General features: G+C 44.6%; 1 protein-coding gene across 4 annotated transcripts in view; it reads right to left on the minus strand.

The window, feature by feature from the left end:
- Window positions 1-17,388, minus strand: part of DYNC1I2 (dynein cytoplasmic 1 intermediate chain 2) — a 136,065-nt gene that overhangs the window by 13,529 nt on the left and 105,148 nt on the right. For all 4 annotated transcript variants that reach the window (XM_040441761.1, XM_040441762.1, XM_040441759.1 and 1 more), the window contains 3 exons: window positions 16,119-16,232; window positions 7,627-7,760; window positions 4,655-4,799 (listed from right to left, as the gene is read on the minus strand). In XM_040441761.1, coding sequence (XP_040297695.1) covers window positions 4,655-4,799; window positions 7,627-7,760; window positions 16,119-16,232 — 393 coding nt within the window. The remainder of the gene's footprint in view (window positions 1-4,654; window positions 4,800-7,626; window positions 7,761-16,118; window positions 16,233-17,388) is intronic.

Consider the following 17,388-nt stretch of genomic DNA (forward strand, 5'->3'; position numbering starts at 1 on the left):
ATGATGGCCTATCCTCAGGATAGATCATCATTATCACATCGGCAGAGGTCCGAGTGTGGACACCCCACCAATCAGCTATATCTGTGAGCACAGCTGACTCCCAGCGCCGTACACTGTATAGTCGCTGTGCTTGGTATTACAGCTCAGCCCTATTCACTTCAATGGGGCTAGGCTGCAAGTAGGTCATGTGACCAATGTATGGTGACTTCAGTTTCAAAGCTAATTGGCAGGGGTTCCAGGTGTCGGACCCCCGCCGATCTGATGTTGATAACCTTTCCTGAGGATAGGTCATCAATGTACAATTACTGGATAACCCCTTTAAGCAACATGACCAACAGCATTTATCCAGCTGTCCCAGAATCCAGAATTGGCAATGTATAATATATAATTAGGCAGGAGTCTGGGTCAACTGGAAATAGGCCTTAGACTGGTAAGAACTACCTCTGCCGGCATAGCTGGACAGGGCTGGAGCACCCCCAGACCCCACTGACTATAACAGGACCCGGCAGGGATCCCGCTTGTTTCCAGCATTAGGCCGGACAAAAACTGTTGCTTGAACTGGTTTTTGTCTGGCCAAAATCTGACACTCATGCCTAACACCAGCCTGATCCCCACCAGGTCCCATTATAGTCAATGGGCTCTAGCGGGAATATGCAGGGTGCAATGAACTCTGCCGGAACTGCCTGCCGGATAGTTTTAACGCTAATGTGAAACTACCCTTCTTATCGGGGCTCTAATGGTGGCCATATTAGATGCAACAAACACAATGGGAAAGGCAATAAGACAACTGAAATGCTTATACTTAACAGGTGTCAACGCTTGTTTTCATTTCAATCATATAATCGGACACAGGAGAACGTGGCAAACATTTGGTTTGTAATTTTGATGGTAATATCGTAAGAAACGCTAGACGCCGCAATGTAACTACCTGCTAATGTTATGATACGTAGAAATGATTCCCTTTTAAAAGTCTGGTAAGAGACCAGGCACAACTATCAGAGAGGTGTTTCATTTTGGTCGTAAAACCTTATTTTGGTGCGCAGGCAATATTTTCTCAAAGCATGATTATTGGTTTCCTATCCGCAGAGTACGGGAATGAGCGGTGTGAGTGCAATGTGTGTGCACTACATAGGTTATTTTACTATCTAAAGCAGCGCTAATACTTACATTTGAAGATTGCTACCTTCCTGTTTTTCTGCCTAATTACCTCCTTCACAAAGTAGTGATATTGCTACACTTACAAACAATTTATTGAAGGAATTGCCGCCATGAGTGACAGGTGAGCATCAGGAAAGCAAGCTGGTGGTATTATTCTGTCTAAAATGCACTTTTTTCATAATGATTGTAGATAAATATCTTTTATGCACACACTAAACATTTTTGAATGTCATCTTTCGGCAAAATTATTTTCTCATGCGCTTGACAGAAAAGCGAGAAGTACAATATGGGGGAAGGGAGTGGGGGGGTCACAATCAGATCCCAGTGAGGGAATATTCAGAGAGACTCATGCCTGCGAATACAACGAGCAATTTACAATTAACAACTCTTACATTTACAAAACCATAATTACGATCATTTGTATTAGCTTGCACTTCACGGATTCTTGCCATTTATTTATACGTTGCATTTAACAACATGAAATCTTTTCCTTCTCTGCCGAATTCTCTTTTTCTCTTCCCCCGGTAAATTGAATTATTTCATTTATAACCACCTACAGTATTCTTAATTAATGAATAAATGGGAACAGCAACCCCCGATGCTACCAACAATCCTGCATTAGGCAAGAACATTATTTTTTTTTTATTTGTGCTGAATAACTTATTCAGTGAAAAAGAAATTCCCTTTAATGAAAAGGAGGCGACCTGACTTCATAGCTTGCTTTTGTATTATGTAGATTTTAATTTATTAAATAGGACAGAAAATTACTGGGACCAAATGTATGGCTATCTGCAATATGTTACCTGCGGAGTCAAGTGGACTGCCATTTGTAAAGGAGATGGTTTCACCACCTACATAAGTACACTGCCTTTCTTAGCTCCTGCTGATCCCGAGGTACAGCTTGCATTACAGATAAAGACGGGGATTGTCAGAATCCATCAGTCCAATGAGCAGCACCAACCCCAGACACTCCCTGCTTTCATCCTCCAAATTTGTATGCTTCTACTGGCTCCTGGATAGGATCCTGGGACGGCGACACTTTGGCAGCAGCTTTTACTACAATGGATTACTTTCAAAGCGCAAGCATGGTTACACGTTGTGTCCGACGTATGTAGCCCTATTACTCAATACTACAGAGTGTATTAAGGACCCTTTACACTGCCCGATGTTCAGGCAGATTATTGCTAATGAGGGTTTGCACGGACGCTCGTTAGCAATAAGATGTCAGTGTAAAGGTACCGCCGATTATCCGATGAACGAGTGAAACGCTCGTTCATCATTGTTTACCAGCAGCAAATCATAGTGTCTAAACTGCACCCTGCTGCCAGCCGTGGGCGGATTGCCCATAGAACCTACAGGGAAATTTCCCGATGCCTCCTCCTGGCCGTCAGCAAGGTACATAAAGATCTGATGCATTAATTAATTAATGCAGGCGCATCAGGCAACTAAGCACTTGGCCAGTGGCCGCAGGGTCCCTCCTGAATTCAATGATATTGTCGTCCTCAGGAAGATGATACAGCTTCATACTGTGGGGTGGGCGGCAGTATTTTGTGCTGCACTGTGGTATCTGGTTCTGCTAGGACAGTATATTGTGCTGCACTGTGGTATCTGGTTCTGCTAGGACAGTATATTGTGCTGCACTGTGGTATCTGGTTCTGCTAGGGCAGTATATTGTGCTGCACTGTGGTATCTGGTTCTGCTAGGACAGTATATTGTGCTGCACTGTGGTATCTGGTTCTGCTAGGACAGTATATTGTGCTGCACTGTGGTATCTGGTTCTGCTAGGACAGTATATTGTGCTGCACTGTGGTATCTGGTCCTGCTAGGACAGTATATTGTGCTGCACTGTGGTATCTGGTTCTGCTAGGACAGTATATTGTGCTGCACTGTGGTATCTGGTTCTGCTAGGACAGTATATTGTGCTGCACTGTGGTATCTGGTTCTGCTAGGGCAGTATATTGTGCTGCACTGTGGTATCTGGTTCTGCTAGGACAGTATATTGTGCTGCACTGTGGTATCTGGTTCTGCTAGGACAGTATATTGTGCTGCACTGTGGTATCTGGTTCTGCTAGGACAGTATATTGTGCTGCACTGTGGTATCTGGTCCTGCTAGGACAGTATATTGTGCTGCACTGTGGTATCTGGTTCTGCTAGGGTGGTATTTTGTGCTGCACTGTGGTATCTGGTTCTGCTAGGACAGTATATTGTGCTGCACTGTGGTATCTGGTTCTGCTAGGACAGTATATTGTGCTGCACTGTGGTATCTGGTTCTGCTAGGACAGTATATTGTGCTGCACTGTGGTATCTGGTTCTGCTAGGACAGTATATTGTGCTGCACTGTGGTATCTGGTTCTGCTAGGACAGTATATTGTGCTGCACTGTGGTATCTGGTTCTGCTAGGACAGTATATTGTGCTGCACTGTGGTATCTGGTCCTGCTAGGGCGGTATTTTGTCCTGCACTGTGGTACTGCTGACCCCACTTACTTCTGCTGTCCCGCCTTCTGTTAATTTGAACCCTCCTACAACATGAGGCCACTTTTAGTTTTTTGTATCAGGGCCACTTTAAGTTCCCAGTCCGCACCCTGCTGCCGGCAAACAATAACTCTGTATGGCGACAAGAGATGGCATTAGCAATCTCTCCTCCTCATATGGTGGAGGAGATCGCTGCATGTAAACGCAGCTTTTTCCTCCACTGATGAGTAAGTGACTGCTACCTCGGGCCATGTAAAGGACCTTTATAGCTCAGAGCTGCTTTTACAATGATATTGGCTTTCGAGCTTATAACAGCAGCACCCCCTGCCTGATCAGTGTCTGTACAAAGCTAGCTTAGGTGAAATTTCAATTTTTTTAAATTGATTTCCTACATTCTGCAGTGCTGTACAGAGCCTGTCAGTCCCAGTCCGCAATGTGGAGCACAAATTTTCCTATCGCAGATACAAACCAATATCATAGATCAATAAACATGTGTGTATTTTTTGGGGTTGTAAGATAAAAGCAAAGTACCTAGAGAAAACCCATACATACAGAAGAACATACAAACCCTATGCAGATATGCATTCTGGAAAGGTTGGCTTCATACTAGGTCAGGGATGCTCCATCTGTGGCCCGCCAGCTGTTGTAAAACTACAACTCCCAGCATGCCCTAATAGCGGTAGGCTATCCAGGCATGCTGGGAGTTGTAGTTTTAAAACAGCTGGAGGGCCGCAGGTTGGGCATGCCTGTACTAGGTAACGTACAGTAGTCAGATATAGGGAATATTTCTTTCAGCACACATTTCATGCTACAGATCTGATAAACTGTTAATGGTGTAATCTGTCAACAATCTGTTCCAATGACAACTTGCAGATCTATGACTGCTGTTAACCAGAATACAGGCTGTAACTGCAGATCAGTACAGGACGAGCACGCTCTCACAACTGGTTCTTAGTGTATATTCATATATAACATGCAGATTTAAGGGGTTTATTCTTTCAAATGAGAGAAGTCCTACATTACCTTTGTTGTCCACAGTTTTACTGTCCAGTCGAAGGAGGAGGTGACAAAGAGGTGGGAGAAGTCCACAGCTCCCACAGCGGAGTGACAATGGATCCCTGTAATTGGTCCTTGATGTCCTTCAAACATTTCACTTATACCGGCTTTACTGCAATGACAACACAATGCACAAAGTATAAAAACTGTGCTAGAAGCTGTAAAGGGAAATGGCTCACTAAATAAAATCTGATGCTGATACAGAATCCTTTTTTTCTAATCTGTTTTTATTTTCGGACTATACATTTTTTAATTCTATTTCCTGAACAGGATTATGGGGTGGCCATCTTGCCTGATTTCCTGTTGACAGCATCTAGGAGGTATGCTTTATAGCAGCCACGTGGACCATACAAACTTATAGTCTGGAGACGACTCATTGACTTGGCATAGTGTTCTGGATGTGCTGTATGATCCGAGGTCATTTTAAAGAGAGGGGGAGGAGAGGAGCTGTGACTGGTGGATCCTGTGTTATATAAGCATAGAGGTGGCACCTGCCTGTGATGATAATGAGATGACTGCTGAAAAGTGATCTATAGACAACAGAATGTGTCAGCCTATTATGAATCTCAGTGGCCAGATTATATATTTTTGCAATACAGCTTAGGTAGGGTACTGGCCCTCCTTAAAGACACCAACCCTGTATAGACACCTATTGGAAGTTCTCCATGGTATACAGACTTAGTGGCAATGCTCCATGGGAAAACAGTATGCAAAGAGGCATCTCCCAATTAAAGAGAACCATTTAGCTAGCACCACTTTGTGAAAGCGTGAGTCAACATCGACTTTTTAACAAGACTTAGGGCATGACCAGGGAAAATAGCTAAACCAAATATGCATCCAAAGACAGTTGTTTTGGGGTGCTTGCCCCACATCAGAACAGAGTAGGATTCTAGCTGGCTGATACTTTGGGGGATGCCACTTTTGCATATTTTTCCCCATGGCATGGATCATTGCCAATAAGTCTACATTCCATGGAGCTCTTCCATTCACTTTGAGGGGCCCGGCATATAGGGGGGCATTTTTTTAGTCTTGGATAACCCTTTTAAGTCTCCACACAGGGCTGGTCTCTTTAAAAAGAGCCAGTACCCTACCTAAGCTGTACCCATGGATTTTGACTCATAGGGAGCACATTCCACAAGGTGGCGCTAGCGAGATGGTTCCTTGGAAGTTACCTCTTTGCATTTTTGCAATATACGTAGTAACATGGGCATTGAAACCACTGAAATTCTTTAAAAATGTTTATAAAAAAAAAACAAAAAAAAAAAAACAAACTTGATTTAAACAATCGGTCATTTTATTTGTGTTGCAGCAGTAAGAGTTTACAAATTTACAATTTAGATGTTCGGGATGCAGCAAATCGTTTCATTTGACCGCACATTCATATACAGCAGTGATGCCTACGGCCCACTGGCCAAATTCGGCCCGCTAAGCTGTGTCATGCGGCCCGTGTGACTCTGGAAAAAGTACTACGCCTTAGACTTTTCCCCCACATTTATCAGCGCAGCAAGCGCTGTGAACGGCACAGGCAGTGCAGCGAAGCTGCCTGTGCCTGAAATAATCAATAGCAAAGCTCCTTATAGCAAGGACCTTTGTTATTGGTTGGTATAGGTGCCGCAGCAATACAGGTCCTGCAGCAGGGGAAGCTGGCGAAGGCTGGAAGGAGGAGGGGCCGGCTCCAGGGGTGGCTGTTGTAAGGAGAGCGAGACGCGCTGCCCGAGGACCTTGGGAAACATGACAGGGCTGCTGGAGAGGTAAGGAGCCGTGGACTCATGTGACTGATCCCCGGTGACCCTGCTCCCCCCTCCCCCTATCACCCCACTAGTGACCCTGCTCCCCCTCCTCCTGTCACCCCACTAGTGACCCTGATCCTCCCCTCCTCCTGTCACCCCACTAGTGACCCTGCTCCCTCCTCCTCCTGTCACCCCACTAGTGACCCTGCTCGCCCTCTCCTCCTGTCACCCCACTAGTGACCCTGCTCCCTCCTCCTCCTGTCACCTCACTAGTGACCCTGCTCCCCCCTCCTCCTGTCACCCCACTAGTGACCCTGCTCCCCCCTCCTCCTGTCACCCCACTAGTGACCCTGCTCCCTCCTCCTCCTGTCACCCCACTAGTGACCCTGCTCCCTCCTCCTCCTGTCACCTCACTAGTGACCCTGCTCCCTCCTCCTCCTGTCACCTCACTAGTGACCCTGCTCCCTCCTCCTCCTGTCACCCCACTAGTGACCCTGCTCCCTCCTCCTCCTGTCACCCCACTAGTGACCCTGCTCCCTCCTCCTCCTGTCACCCCACTAGTGACCCTGCTCCCCCCTCCTCCTGTCACCCCACTAGTGACCCTGCTCCCCCCCCCTCCTCCTGTCACCCCACAGGGAAGAAGCTGAACAGACTCCACCGACTATGATGGGATCCGTTCAGTTTCTGTTCGGGATCCTGTCTTTTTACCGGACACAAGTGCTGCATACAAGACTTTATTGTCTGGTCTTTCGACAGAATCTGCAACAGAGGCTCCAAATGCAGCCTCCAACGCAGATGTATTTTAGTAATGCTCACACATGCCCCCTCACAGTGTTTGCATTTCTTTCTGGCAAAGCTACCTGGTTCTGGCCTGCAAAATTTATGCCATGTCTAGTGCGGCCTCAGACGAAAAATGGTTGGGCACCACTGAGATACAGTATAAAAATGCTTTGTGCTCATCAAGGCCTTTAAAATGATTTTCAAGGTTGGGGACTTTCCACAATATTTTTTTATGTTTGATTTTGACCACTTCTTGGGAAAAAAATAAAAAGCTATACAGAATGAAGCAGAGCTCTTCATGTGGTGCCTTTATTTAACCAGAAATTTCTTCCTGACGATGTGTGTCACTCAGGGAGGCATTATGGAGGCCTCTTCCTTGTCAGCTCTATGCACTGCATGAAAAAAGTGAATTAGAAGTTTTTATTCTACCTTCCATGACGGCATGCTGTGTAGACAGAACCTTCTTCACTTCCCACCACAAAGTTGTTGACATCTCCCACTGGGAAGGACATACAGGTGACAGCTACGGCCTTCGATTGCTTGTGAACTAACTCCATGCTGTCCTGGAAAGAAGTAGGGGGCAAAAAATATATTCTCAGGCTCTGTGTAATGTATTCTCCTTGCCACATGATGACGGCAGCCCACTTAAAGACTTACATTTGAGCTTTACAAACATTACATAAAAGTCATAAAGGCTGATGCTTTCATTGCACCAAAAACACGTCAATATCAAAAATAAATGTGGGGGGAGGGAGGGGAGGGGAATTGGTACTATTTGTATCTGTTTTTCTAATTAAAAAAAATGCCATTAATAAAAATTATCTGATTTAAAAAAAAAAAAATGTCAAAAGTATGAAACACGCAGTAAGGGCAGGAGATTAGAGGGGCATTCCGGTTGTTTGAAGTTATGCCCTATCCTGTGGGTAGGGCATAACTATTAGATCGCTGGAGGTCCTACCGCCGGGACCCTTACCAGTCATGAGAAGGGGGCCCTGGACCCCCTCTGCACCCCCCCTGAAATGAATGGAGCAACTGGTTGGGCAGCGTGCGGCGGCTCCATTCATTTCTATGTGAGTTCCGGAGAGGGCCAATCACTGTACTCAGTGTGGGGATAGGTGATAACTTCAAACAACCGGAAGGCCTTTAAGGCCTGAATTAGCATGAACATAAATCACGTCTCTGTACTACCTGGGTGCGTAACAGACCCATAAAATTAAATAGTGCAATTCACATGTCTGTTTTTCCGCATGGACTGAGGGTCCATGCAGAGAAACTCAGAGCATGCACCATTGTGGTCTGTGTCTCGCAGGACACGGACCTGGACACTATTAGAGACAATGGTCTCCAGGTCAGCAGCTACAATGGGCATTAAAAATTGTATGTTAGTTACAGCCAACATGGATGATCTTTAATACAGACTTGTGAGTCTGGCCTTAAAGGGGTTGTCCAGTATTTAATACTGATGACCTATTCTCAGTATAGGTGATCAGTATCTGATCAGTGGGGGTCCGACTCCCAGCACCCCCACTGATCAGCTGTGCCTCTCTTAGGCCTGTGATGTGATGTTTATTGGTAATATGACCTAGGCACAGTTCAGCCTCATTCAAGTAAATGGGCCTGGGCTGCAATACCAAGCACAGCCACTATCCGGTGCTGGGTACGCTGCCTCTTCAAACAGGTGATCAACAAGGGTGCTAGCCGTCAGATCTCTAGCGATCACATACTGATAACCTAGCCTTAGGACAGGTCATCAGTATTAAACACTCAGACCACCCATTTAAAGTGATTGTCCCTATAAATAACAAGACCCCCTACATTCCCGATATCCTCTAATACGGTATGGCTGCTAACAGAACCTTCCCAGTTATGTAGTAAGATCGTCCCTACTCCAGTACTGCTGGATAACTGGCAATTTTTGTCCATTCAAACATCAGGGGGAGGATATGGTTGGGGGTTGTAACAGAAGATGTACCGGCACACTACCGAACAGCTGATATATTCAAAGCTCTGCCACTTGTCCCCTTTTAAAGGGGACCTGTGACCTCCCTCTCCTGACATGTCTGTTTTAGTAGAGACTTGCATTCCCTGTGTAGTAACAGTCCTGGAGAATTGTTTCTTATGACTATCATGTTCTGTTCTTCTCTTACTCCTGCTAGGAGGTTGTGGATAAAGGTACAGATGGGTATTACCAGTTATAGGTATCCCTGCACAGTCTGCTACTGGCAGCACTGGTTGGACAGGGCTAGACTGTGCAGGGACACCCCACAACTGATAACTCCCATCTGTACCTTTATCCATAAACGTCTAGCAAGAACAGAAGAAGAAAAAGAATGGCAAAATATAGTCATACGAAGAAATATTTCAGAATTGCCATTTCATGTGGAATACAATTATTCACTAAAACAGACATGTCAGGAGAGGGAACAGGTCCTCTAACACATACAGTGGGATGCGAAAGTTTGGGCAACCTTGTTAATCGTCATGATTTTCCTGTATAAATCGTTGGTTGTTACGATAAAAAATGTCAGTGAAATATATCATATAGGAGACGCACACAGTGATATTTGAGAAGTGAAATGAAGTTTATTGGATTTACAGAAAGTGTGCTATAATTGTTTAAACAAAATTAGGCAGGTGCATAAATTTGGGCACCACAAAAAAGAAATGAAATCAATATTTAGTAGATCCTCCTTTTGCAGAAATTACAGCCTCTAAACGCTTCCTGTAGGTTCCAATGAGAGTCTGGATTCTGGTTGAAGGTATTTTGGACCATTCATCTTTACAAAACATCTTTAGTTCATTCAGGTTTGATGGCTTCCGAGCATGGACAGCTCTCTTTAAAGGGTTTCTACCACTTTGTTTTCACCTAATTAGCTTTCAGACACTAGCGATCCGCTAGTGTCTGCTCTACCTAACCATCCTAATATAACAGCTTATTGTCCTGCCGTTTCGCTAAAAAACGAACTTATATAGATATGCTAATGAGCCTCTAGGTGCTATGGGGTCGTCATTAGCACCTAGAGGCTCGGTCTACCTTCACAAACTGCCGCCGCCCAGCGCGTCCCTCCAGCCCGCCCATCTCCTCCGGAATGCGATCCTCCCCGTGTATTCGGCGCATGCGCAGTGAATGTCTGACCGCTTCCCTGCTCAGACATCTCCACTGCGCCTGCGCCGATGACGTCATAGTGCTCCGAGGAACAGGCGCAGTGGAGATTTCTGTGCAGAAAGCGGGCAGACATTCACTGCGCATACGCCGAATACATACGCGCACGGCGCATGCGCGAAATTCGTCCGCTGGCTCACAGGGAGGATCGCATTCCGGAGGAGATGGGCGGGCTGGAGGGACGCGCTGGGCGGCGGCAGTTTGTGAAGGTAGACTGAGCCTCTAGGTGCTAATGACGCCCCCATAGCACCTAGAGGCTCATTAGCATATCTATATAAGTTCTTTTTTTAGCGAAACGGCAGGACAATAAGCTGTTATATTAGGATGGTTTGGTAGAGCAGACACTAGCGGATCGCTAGCGTCTGACAGCTAATTAGGTGAAAACGAAGTGGTAGAAACCCTTTAACCCCTTAGGGACCGGGCTCATTTTCACCTTAAGGACCAGGCCATTTTTTGGAAATCTGACCAGTGTCACTTTAACTGCTAATAACTTTAAAACGCTTTGACTTATCCAGACCATTCTGAGATTGTTTTTTCGTCACATATTGTACTTCATGACACTGGTAAAATGAAGTCAAAAAAATTATTTTTTTTGCACAAAAAAAATACCTAATTTACCAAAAATTTGGAAAAATTTGCAAATTTCAAAGTTTCAGTTTCTCTACTTCCGTAATACATAGTAATACCCCAATAAATTGTGATGACTTTACATTCCCCATATGTCTACTTCATGTTTGAATTATTTTGGGAATGATATTTTATTTTTTAGGGATGTTATAAGGCTTAGAAGTTTAGAAGCAAATCTTGAAATTTTTCTGAAATTTACAAAAACTCCATTTTTAGGGACCAGTTCAGGTCTGAAGTCGATTTGCGAGGCTTACATAATAGAAACCACCCAAAAATGACCCCATCTAAGAAACTACACCCCTCAAGGTATTCAAAACTGATTTTGCATACATTGTTAACCCTTTAGGTGTTGCACAAGAGTTATTGGCAAATGGGGAGGAAATTTGAGAATTTCATTTTTTTGTCTAATTTTTTATTTAACCCATTTTTTCCACTAACAAAGCAAGGGTTAACAGCCAAACAAGACTGTATCTTTATTTCCCTGACTCTGCCGTTTACAGAAACACCCAATATGTGGCCGTAAACTACTGTACGGCCACACAGCGGGGCGTAGAGTGAAAGGTGCGCAGTTTGGTTTTTGGAGGGCTAATTTTGCTGGACTGTTTTTTTGACACAATGTCCCATTTGAAGCCCCCCTGGAGTAGAAACTCCATAAAAGTGACCCCATCTAAGAAACTACACCCTTCAAGGTATTCAAAACTGATTTTACAAACTTTGTTAACCCTTTAGGTGTTGCACAAGATTTAATGGAAAATAGAGACACAATTTAAAAATTTCACATTTTTGGCAGATTTTCCATTTTAATATTTTTTTTCCAGTTACAAAGCAAGGGTTAACAGCCAAACCAAACTCAATATTTATGGCCCTTATTCTGTAGTTTACAGAAACACCCCATATGTGGTTGTAAACTGCTGTACGGGCACACGGCAGGGCGCAGAAGGAAAGGAATGCCATACGGTTTTTGGAAGGCAGATTTTGCTGGACTGGTTTTTTGACACCATGTCCCATTTGAAGCCCCCCTGATGCACCCCTAGAGTAGAAACTCCATAAAAGTGACTCCATTTTAGAAACTATGGGATAGGGTGGCAGTTTTGTTGGTACTAGTTTAGGGTACATATGATTTTTGGTTGCTCTATATTACACTTTTTGTGCAGCAAGGTAACAAGAAATAGCTTTTTTGGCACGTTTTTTTTTTTTTGTTATTTACAACATTCATCTGACAGGTTAGATCATGTGGTAATTTCATAGAGCAGGTTGTCACGGACGCGGCGATACCTAATATGTATACAATTTTTTTTATTTATGTAAGTTTTATACAATAACTTCATTTTTAAAACCAAAAAAATGTTTTAGTGTCGCCATAGTCTAAGAGCCATAGTTTTTTCAGTTTTTGGGCGATTATCTTGAGTAGGGTCTTATTTTTTGCGGGATGAGATGACGGTTTGATTGGTACTATTTTGGGGTGCATATGACTTTTTGATCGCTTGCTATTACACTTTTTGTGACGTAAGATGGCAAAAAATGGCTTTTTTTACACTGTTTTTATTTTTTTATTTTTTACGGTGGTCACCTGAGGGGTTAGGTCATGTGATATTTTTATAGAGCCGGTCGATACGGACGCGGCGATACCTAATATGTATACTTTTTTTTATTTATGTAAGTTTTACACAATGATTTCATTTTTGAAACAAAAAAAAAAAATCATGTTTTAGTGTTTCCATAGTCTAAGAGCCATAGTTTTTTCAGTTTTTGGGCGATTATCTTGAGTAGGGTCTCATTTTTTGCGGGATGAGATGACGGTTTGATTGGTACTATTTTGGCGTACATGCGACTTTTTTGATCACTTTTATTACCTTTTTTGGGAAGTAAGGTGGGCAAAATTTCAATTTTCTCATAGTTTTTATTTTTTTATTTTTATGGCGTTCACTGTGCGGGGAAAGTAACATGACCGTTTTATAGATCAGGTCGTTACGGACGCGGCGATACCTAATATGTGTAGTGTATTTTATTTTTTTAATTTTCATTCAGTGATAAATGTTTTTTTTTTTATCTTAACTTTTTTCACTTTTTAAAAAAAAAAAAATTGACCCAGACCCACTTGGTTCTTGAAGATCCAGTGGGTCTGATGTCTGTATAATACAGTACAGTACAATATATATTGCACTGTACTGTATTTTACTTACACTGAACAGATCTATGCTTTTAGCATAGATCTGTTCAGCACCATGGACAGCAGGACGCCTGAGCAGGCGTCCTGTTGCCATGGGAACCTTCCCCGTCTGCCACAACTTCGCAGACGGGGAAGGGTAAGCACAGGGCTGAGGGGGGCTGTCGGGGGGCTCTCTCCCTCTCCATCGGGGGGCTGCAAAGGCACAGCAGCCCCCCGATGGAGAGGGAGGGAGCTCCCTGACCGATGACCGTTAACTTTTTCCATACAGCGGTCCGTACGGACCGCGGTATGGAAAGGGTTAAACGGCTGACATCTGCACAGATGTCAGCCGTTTATACCAGGGTGCCAGCAATGTGCTGGCACCCTGGTATACCCACTAGAAGCCAACGATCACTCATGGGGAGGCGGGCGGGGGATCGCGATCCCGCCTGCCGCACCGCCCGCCTCCCGCAACGCCCCCGACACCCCCCCCCCCCCCCGCAGGCATCAAATCGTGCAGGGGTGCAGGGGGTGAAAAATATTGATTTTAGCCACTCTAAAGTTTCTGATCCCCGCGGATCAGAAGCTGCAAAAAGCGCAGCAAACCGCAGGTCTGAATTGACCTGCGGTTTGCTGCGATCGCCGACACGGGGGGGTCACATGACCCCCCCTGGCGTTGTGACAGGATGCCGGCTGAATGATTTCAGCCGAAATCCCGTTCCGATTAACCCCTGGGGCGCCGGAATGCCTATTTAAAAGTTAGGACGTACCAGTACGTCCTTGGTCCTTAAGGACTCGGGAAATAGGGCGTACCGGTACGTCCTATGTCCTTAAGGGGTTAAGTCACACCACAGATTTTCAATTATATTCAGGTCTGGGGACTGAGATAGCCATTCCAGAACGCTGTATTTGTTCCTCTGCATAAATGCCTTAAGTGGATTCTGAGCAGTGTTTAGGGTCGTTGTCTTGTTGAAAGAGCCAGCCCCGGCGCAGCTTCAGCTTTGTCACTGATTACTGGACATTGGTCTCCAGAATCTGCTGATACTGAGTGGAATCCATGCGTCCCTCAACTTTGACAAGATTCCCAGTCCCTGCACTGGCCACACAGCCCCACAGCATGATGGAACCACCACTATATTTTACTGTAGGTAGCAGGTGTTTTTCCTGGAATGCTGTGTTCTTTTTCCTCCATGCATAACGCCCCTTATTATGGCCAAATAACTCAATTTTAGAATTATCAGTCCTCAGCACCTTATTCCAAAATGAAGCTGGCTTGTCCAAATGTGCTTTAGCCCACCTCAAGCGGCACTTTTTGTGCTGTGGGCGGAGAAAAGGCTTCCTCTGCATCACTGTCGCATACAGCATCTCCTTGTGTAAAGTGCGCCGAATGGTTGAACGATGCACAGTGACTCCATCTGCAGCAAGATGATGTAGGTCTTTGGTGCTGGTCTGTGGGTTGACTGACTGTTCTCACCATTCGTCGCTTCTGTCTATCCGAGATTTTTCTTGGTCTGCCACTTCGAGCCTTAACTTGAACTGAGCCTGTGGTCTTCCATTTCCTCAATATGTTCCTAACTGTGGAAACAGACGGCTGAAATCTCTGAGACAGCTTTCTGTATCCTTCCCCTAAACCATGATGGTGAACAATCTTTGTCTTCAGGTCATTTGAGAGTTGTTTTGAGACCCCCATGTTGCTACTCTTCAGAGAAAATTAAAAGAGGAGGGAAACTTGCAATTGACCCCCTTAAATACTCTTTCTCATAATTGGATTCACCTGTGTATGTAGGTCAGGGGTCACTGAGCTTACCAAGCCAATTTGAGTTCCAATAATTAGTTCTAAAGGTTTTGGAATCAATAAAATGACAACAGTGCCCAAATTTATGCACCTGCCTAATTTTGTTTAAACAATTATAGCACACTTTCTGTAAATTCAATAAACTTCATTTCACTTCTCAAATATCACTGTGTGTCTCCTATATGATATATTTAACTGACATTTTTTATCGTAACAACTAACGATTTATACAGGAAAATCATGACGATTAACAAGGTTGCCCAAACTTTCGCATCCCACTGTATCTGGACACGCACCTCTTTATGGTCAGACTGTCAGGACGTATGATACTGACTGGCTACCTGTTTTTGCAGCAATTTATTTTTATAAGAGAACGATTCTGTGATCAGTCTTGGACTGGTGAAGGTATGCGCAATAAGACTTGGGATAGTAAACCGATTTACCAGTAAAGAGACACAGATACTTCTAATGGGAAACTGGTCCATAGTACTGTTCTTAATAAAATCAACGGATCCTCCTATTGTGATCAAATAGCTCCAGTGTCCCTCACAAATGGTGCTGTGTTCATCCAAGCTTTAGCAGGAGCTTCATCATCCCAGTGATCTCACGATGAGCTCACGGAGGAGTATCAAGTGTATCAGTAACACGGGGCTGTTCAATCAGCAATCTGATCCCCGGAGGACTGACCGTTATTTATCACAGTAGGGAAAAGTTCACTATTATCTGCAGATGTTACACACAATACACCCTCATAAAACTGGAAAATGTTTTTAAGCTTTCTATCTAGAATGGAGAAATATCAGGGAACTGCCTAAAAGAGTCGGCACATGAAGATAACCCCTGTCCATTTGTGCGTTCCCCCTGCTCAGTCTATGAGCCAGAATGGAAAGAGAGGCATCCGATCTGGAGGACTAGGACTTTCCATACATTAGAAGTCAGGCCACTCTAAAAGCAACGACTCCAGGTAACATGGCCGGATGCAGTTACCTATGGGAATAGCAGGTAATTACTGGGTTAAGAAAAACTGGACCAGTGTCCATGAAGAGAACACCCTATAGAAATAAAAGTGTAAATTAGTCCTTTATTTTAAGTAATTTTTTAGCGAAGGTCGGTGGGGGTGGGGCTAAATTGTGTGATTTACTTGTTTCATTCACATAGTAAAAACATTTTTTTCACTTTTGACTTACCTGTGGCTGAGACAGCATATCGAGGCTCCACGAACAGATCTTGCCATCTGTGGATATACTGATCAGATTGTGGGCATTCTGTGTGCCAACCACATTAACACAGTACACGGGGTGCTAAGAGACGAAACATAGTTCATAGTTAACACTGTGCATATATTGAGTCACCAACCTAAAGGGTCTGTTCCATAGAAACAATTTATCCTGTATCCACAGGACAGGGCATAAGAGGCCCCCGCTGATTGCAAGAATGGAGGCCGGTATGGAGCAGCAGACATACCCGTGTGCCCGCTGCTCTAATCAACTCTATGGGACTGCTGGGGATAACCAACTATAAAGTGCTTGGACATATCTGGCAGCCCCAGAGAGGTGAACAGAGCAGCAACATGCACGTGGGACAGCTGCTCCATTTAAAAATGGGAGATGAAGGGCATGTTCTCGACATCCGTGTGGGCCCCAACGGTTGGGCGCCCGCTGATCAGACACTGATCACCTATCCTGTGGAAATTGTCTTAATTAACAACCCCTTTAACTTCAACTGAAATATATATAGTACTATATAAAAAAATATATCTATCTATCTATGCATCTCTCTCATATACATATGGTATCTATCAGTCTATCTAAGGGTACTTTCACACTAGTGGCAGGACAGATCCAACAGGCTGTTCACTCTGTCTGATCCATCCTGCCGCTATTTCACCGTGCCGCTGGACTGCCGCTCCGTCCCCATTGACTATAATGGGGGCGGAGCTCCGGCGCAGCACGGCAGTGAGAGGCCGCCGGACTAAAAACTTGGACATGCAGTACTTTTAGTCCGGTGGCCTCTCGCTCGTGTACTGCCAGAGCTCCGCCCGTGTCCCCCTTATAGTCAATGGGGACGGAGCGGCAGTCCGGTGTGGCACAGCGAAATAGCGGCAGGACGGACCTGACAGGGTGAACAGCCTGTCGGATCCGTCCTGCCGCTAGTGTGAAAGTAGCCTAATATATAGCGATGTTCGAACATTTGTGAACCCCTTTATTTATTGAGGAAAATGATACAATATCGCATGTCTGTAGGTGTTAAAAGTACGAGAACCTTTGCTTTTAGGATCTAGTGTGACCCCCTAGTGCAGCAATAACTGTAACTAAACGTATCCAGTAACTGTTGATTAGTCCTGCAGATCGGCTTAGAGGAATTTTAGTCCATTTCTCCACACAAAACAGCTTCAACTCTGTTACGTTGGTGGGTTTACTCCTATGAACTGCTCGCTTCAGGTCCTTCTACAACATT

This window comes from Bufo bufo, chromosome 7 (assembly GCF_905171765.1).
Source record: "Bufo bufo chromosome 7, aBufBuf1.1, whole genome shotgun sequence".
Classification (NCBI taxonomy): Eukaryota; Metazoa; Chordata; class Amphibia; order Anura; family Bufonidae; genus Bufo; species Bufo bufo.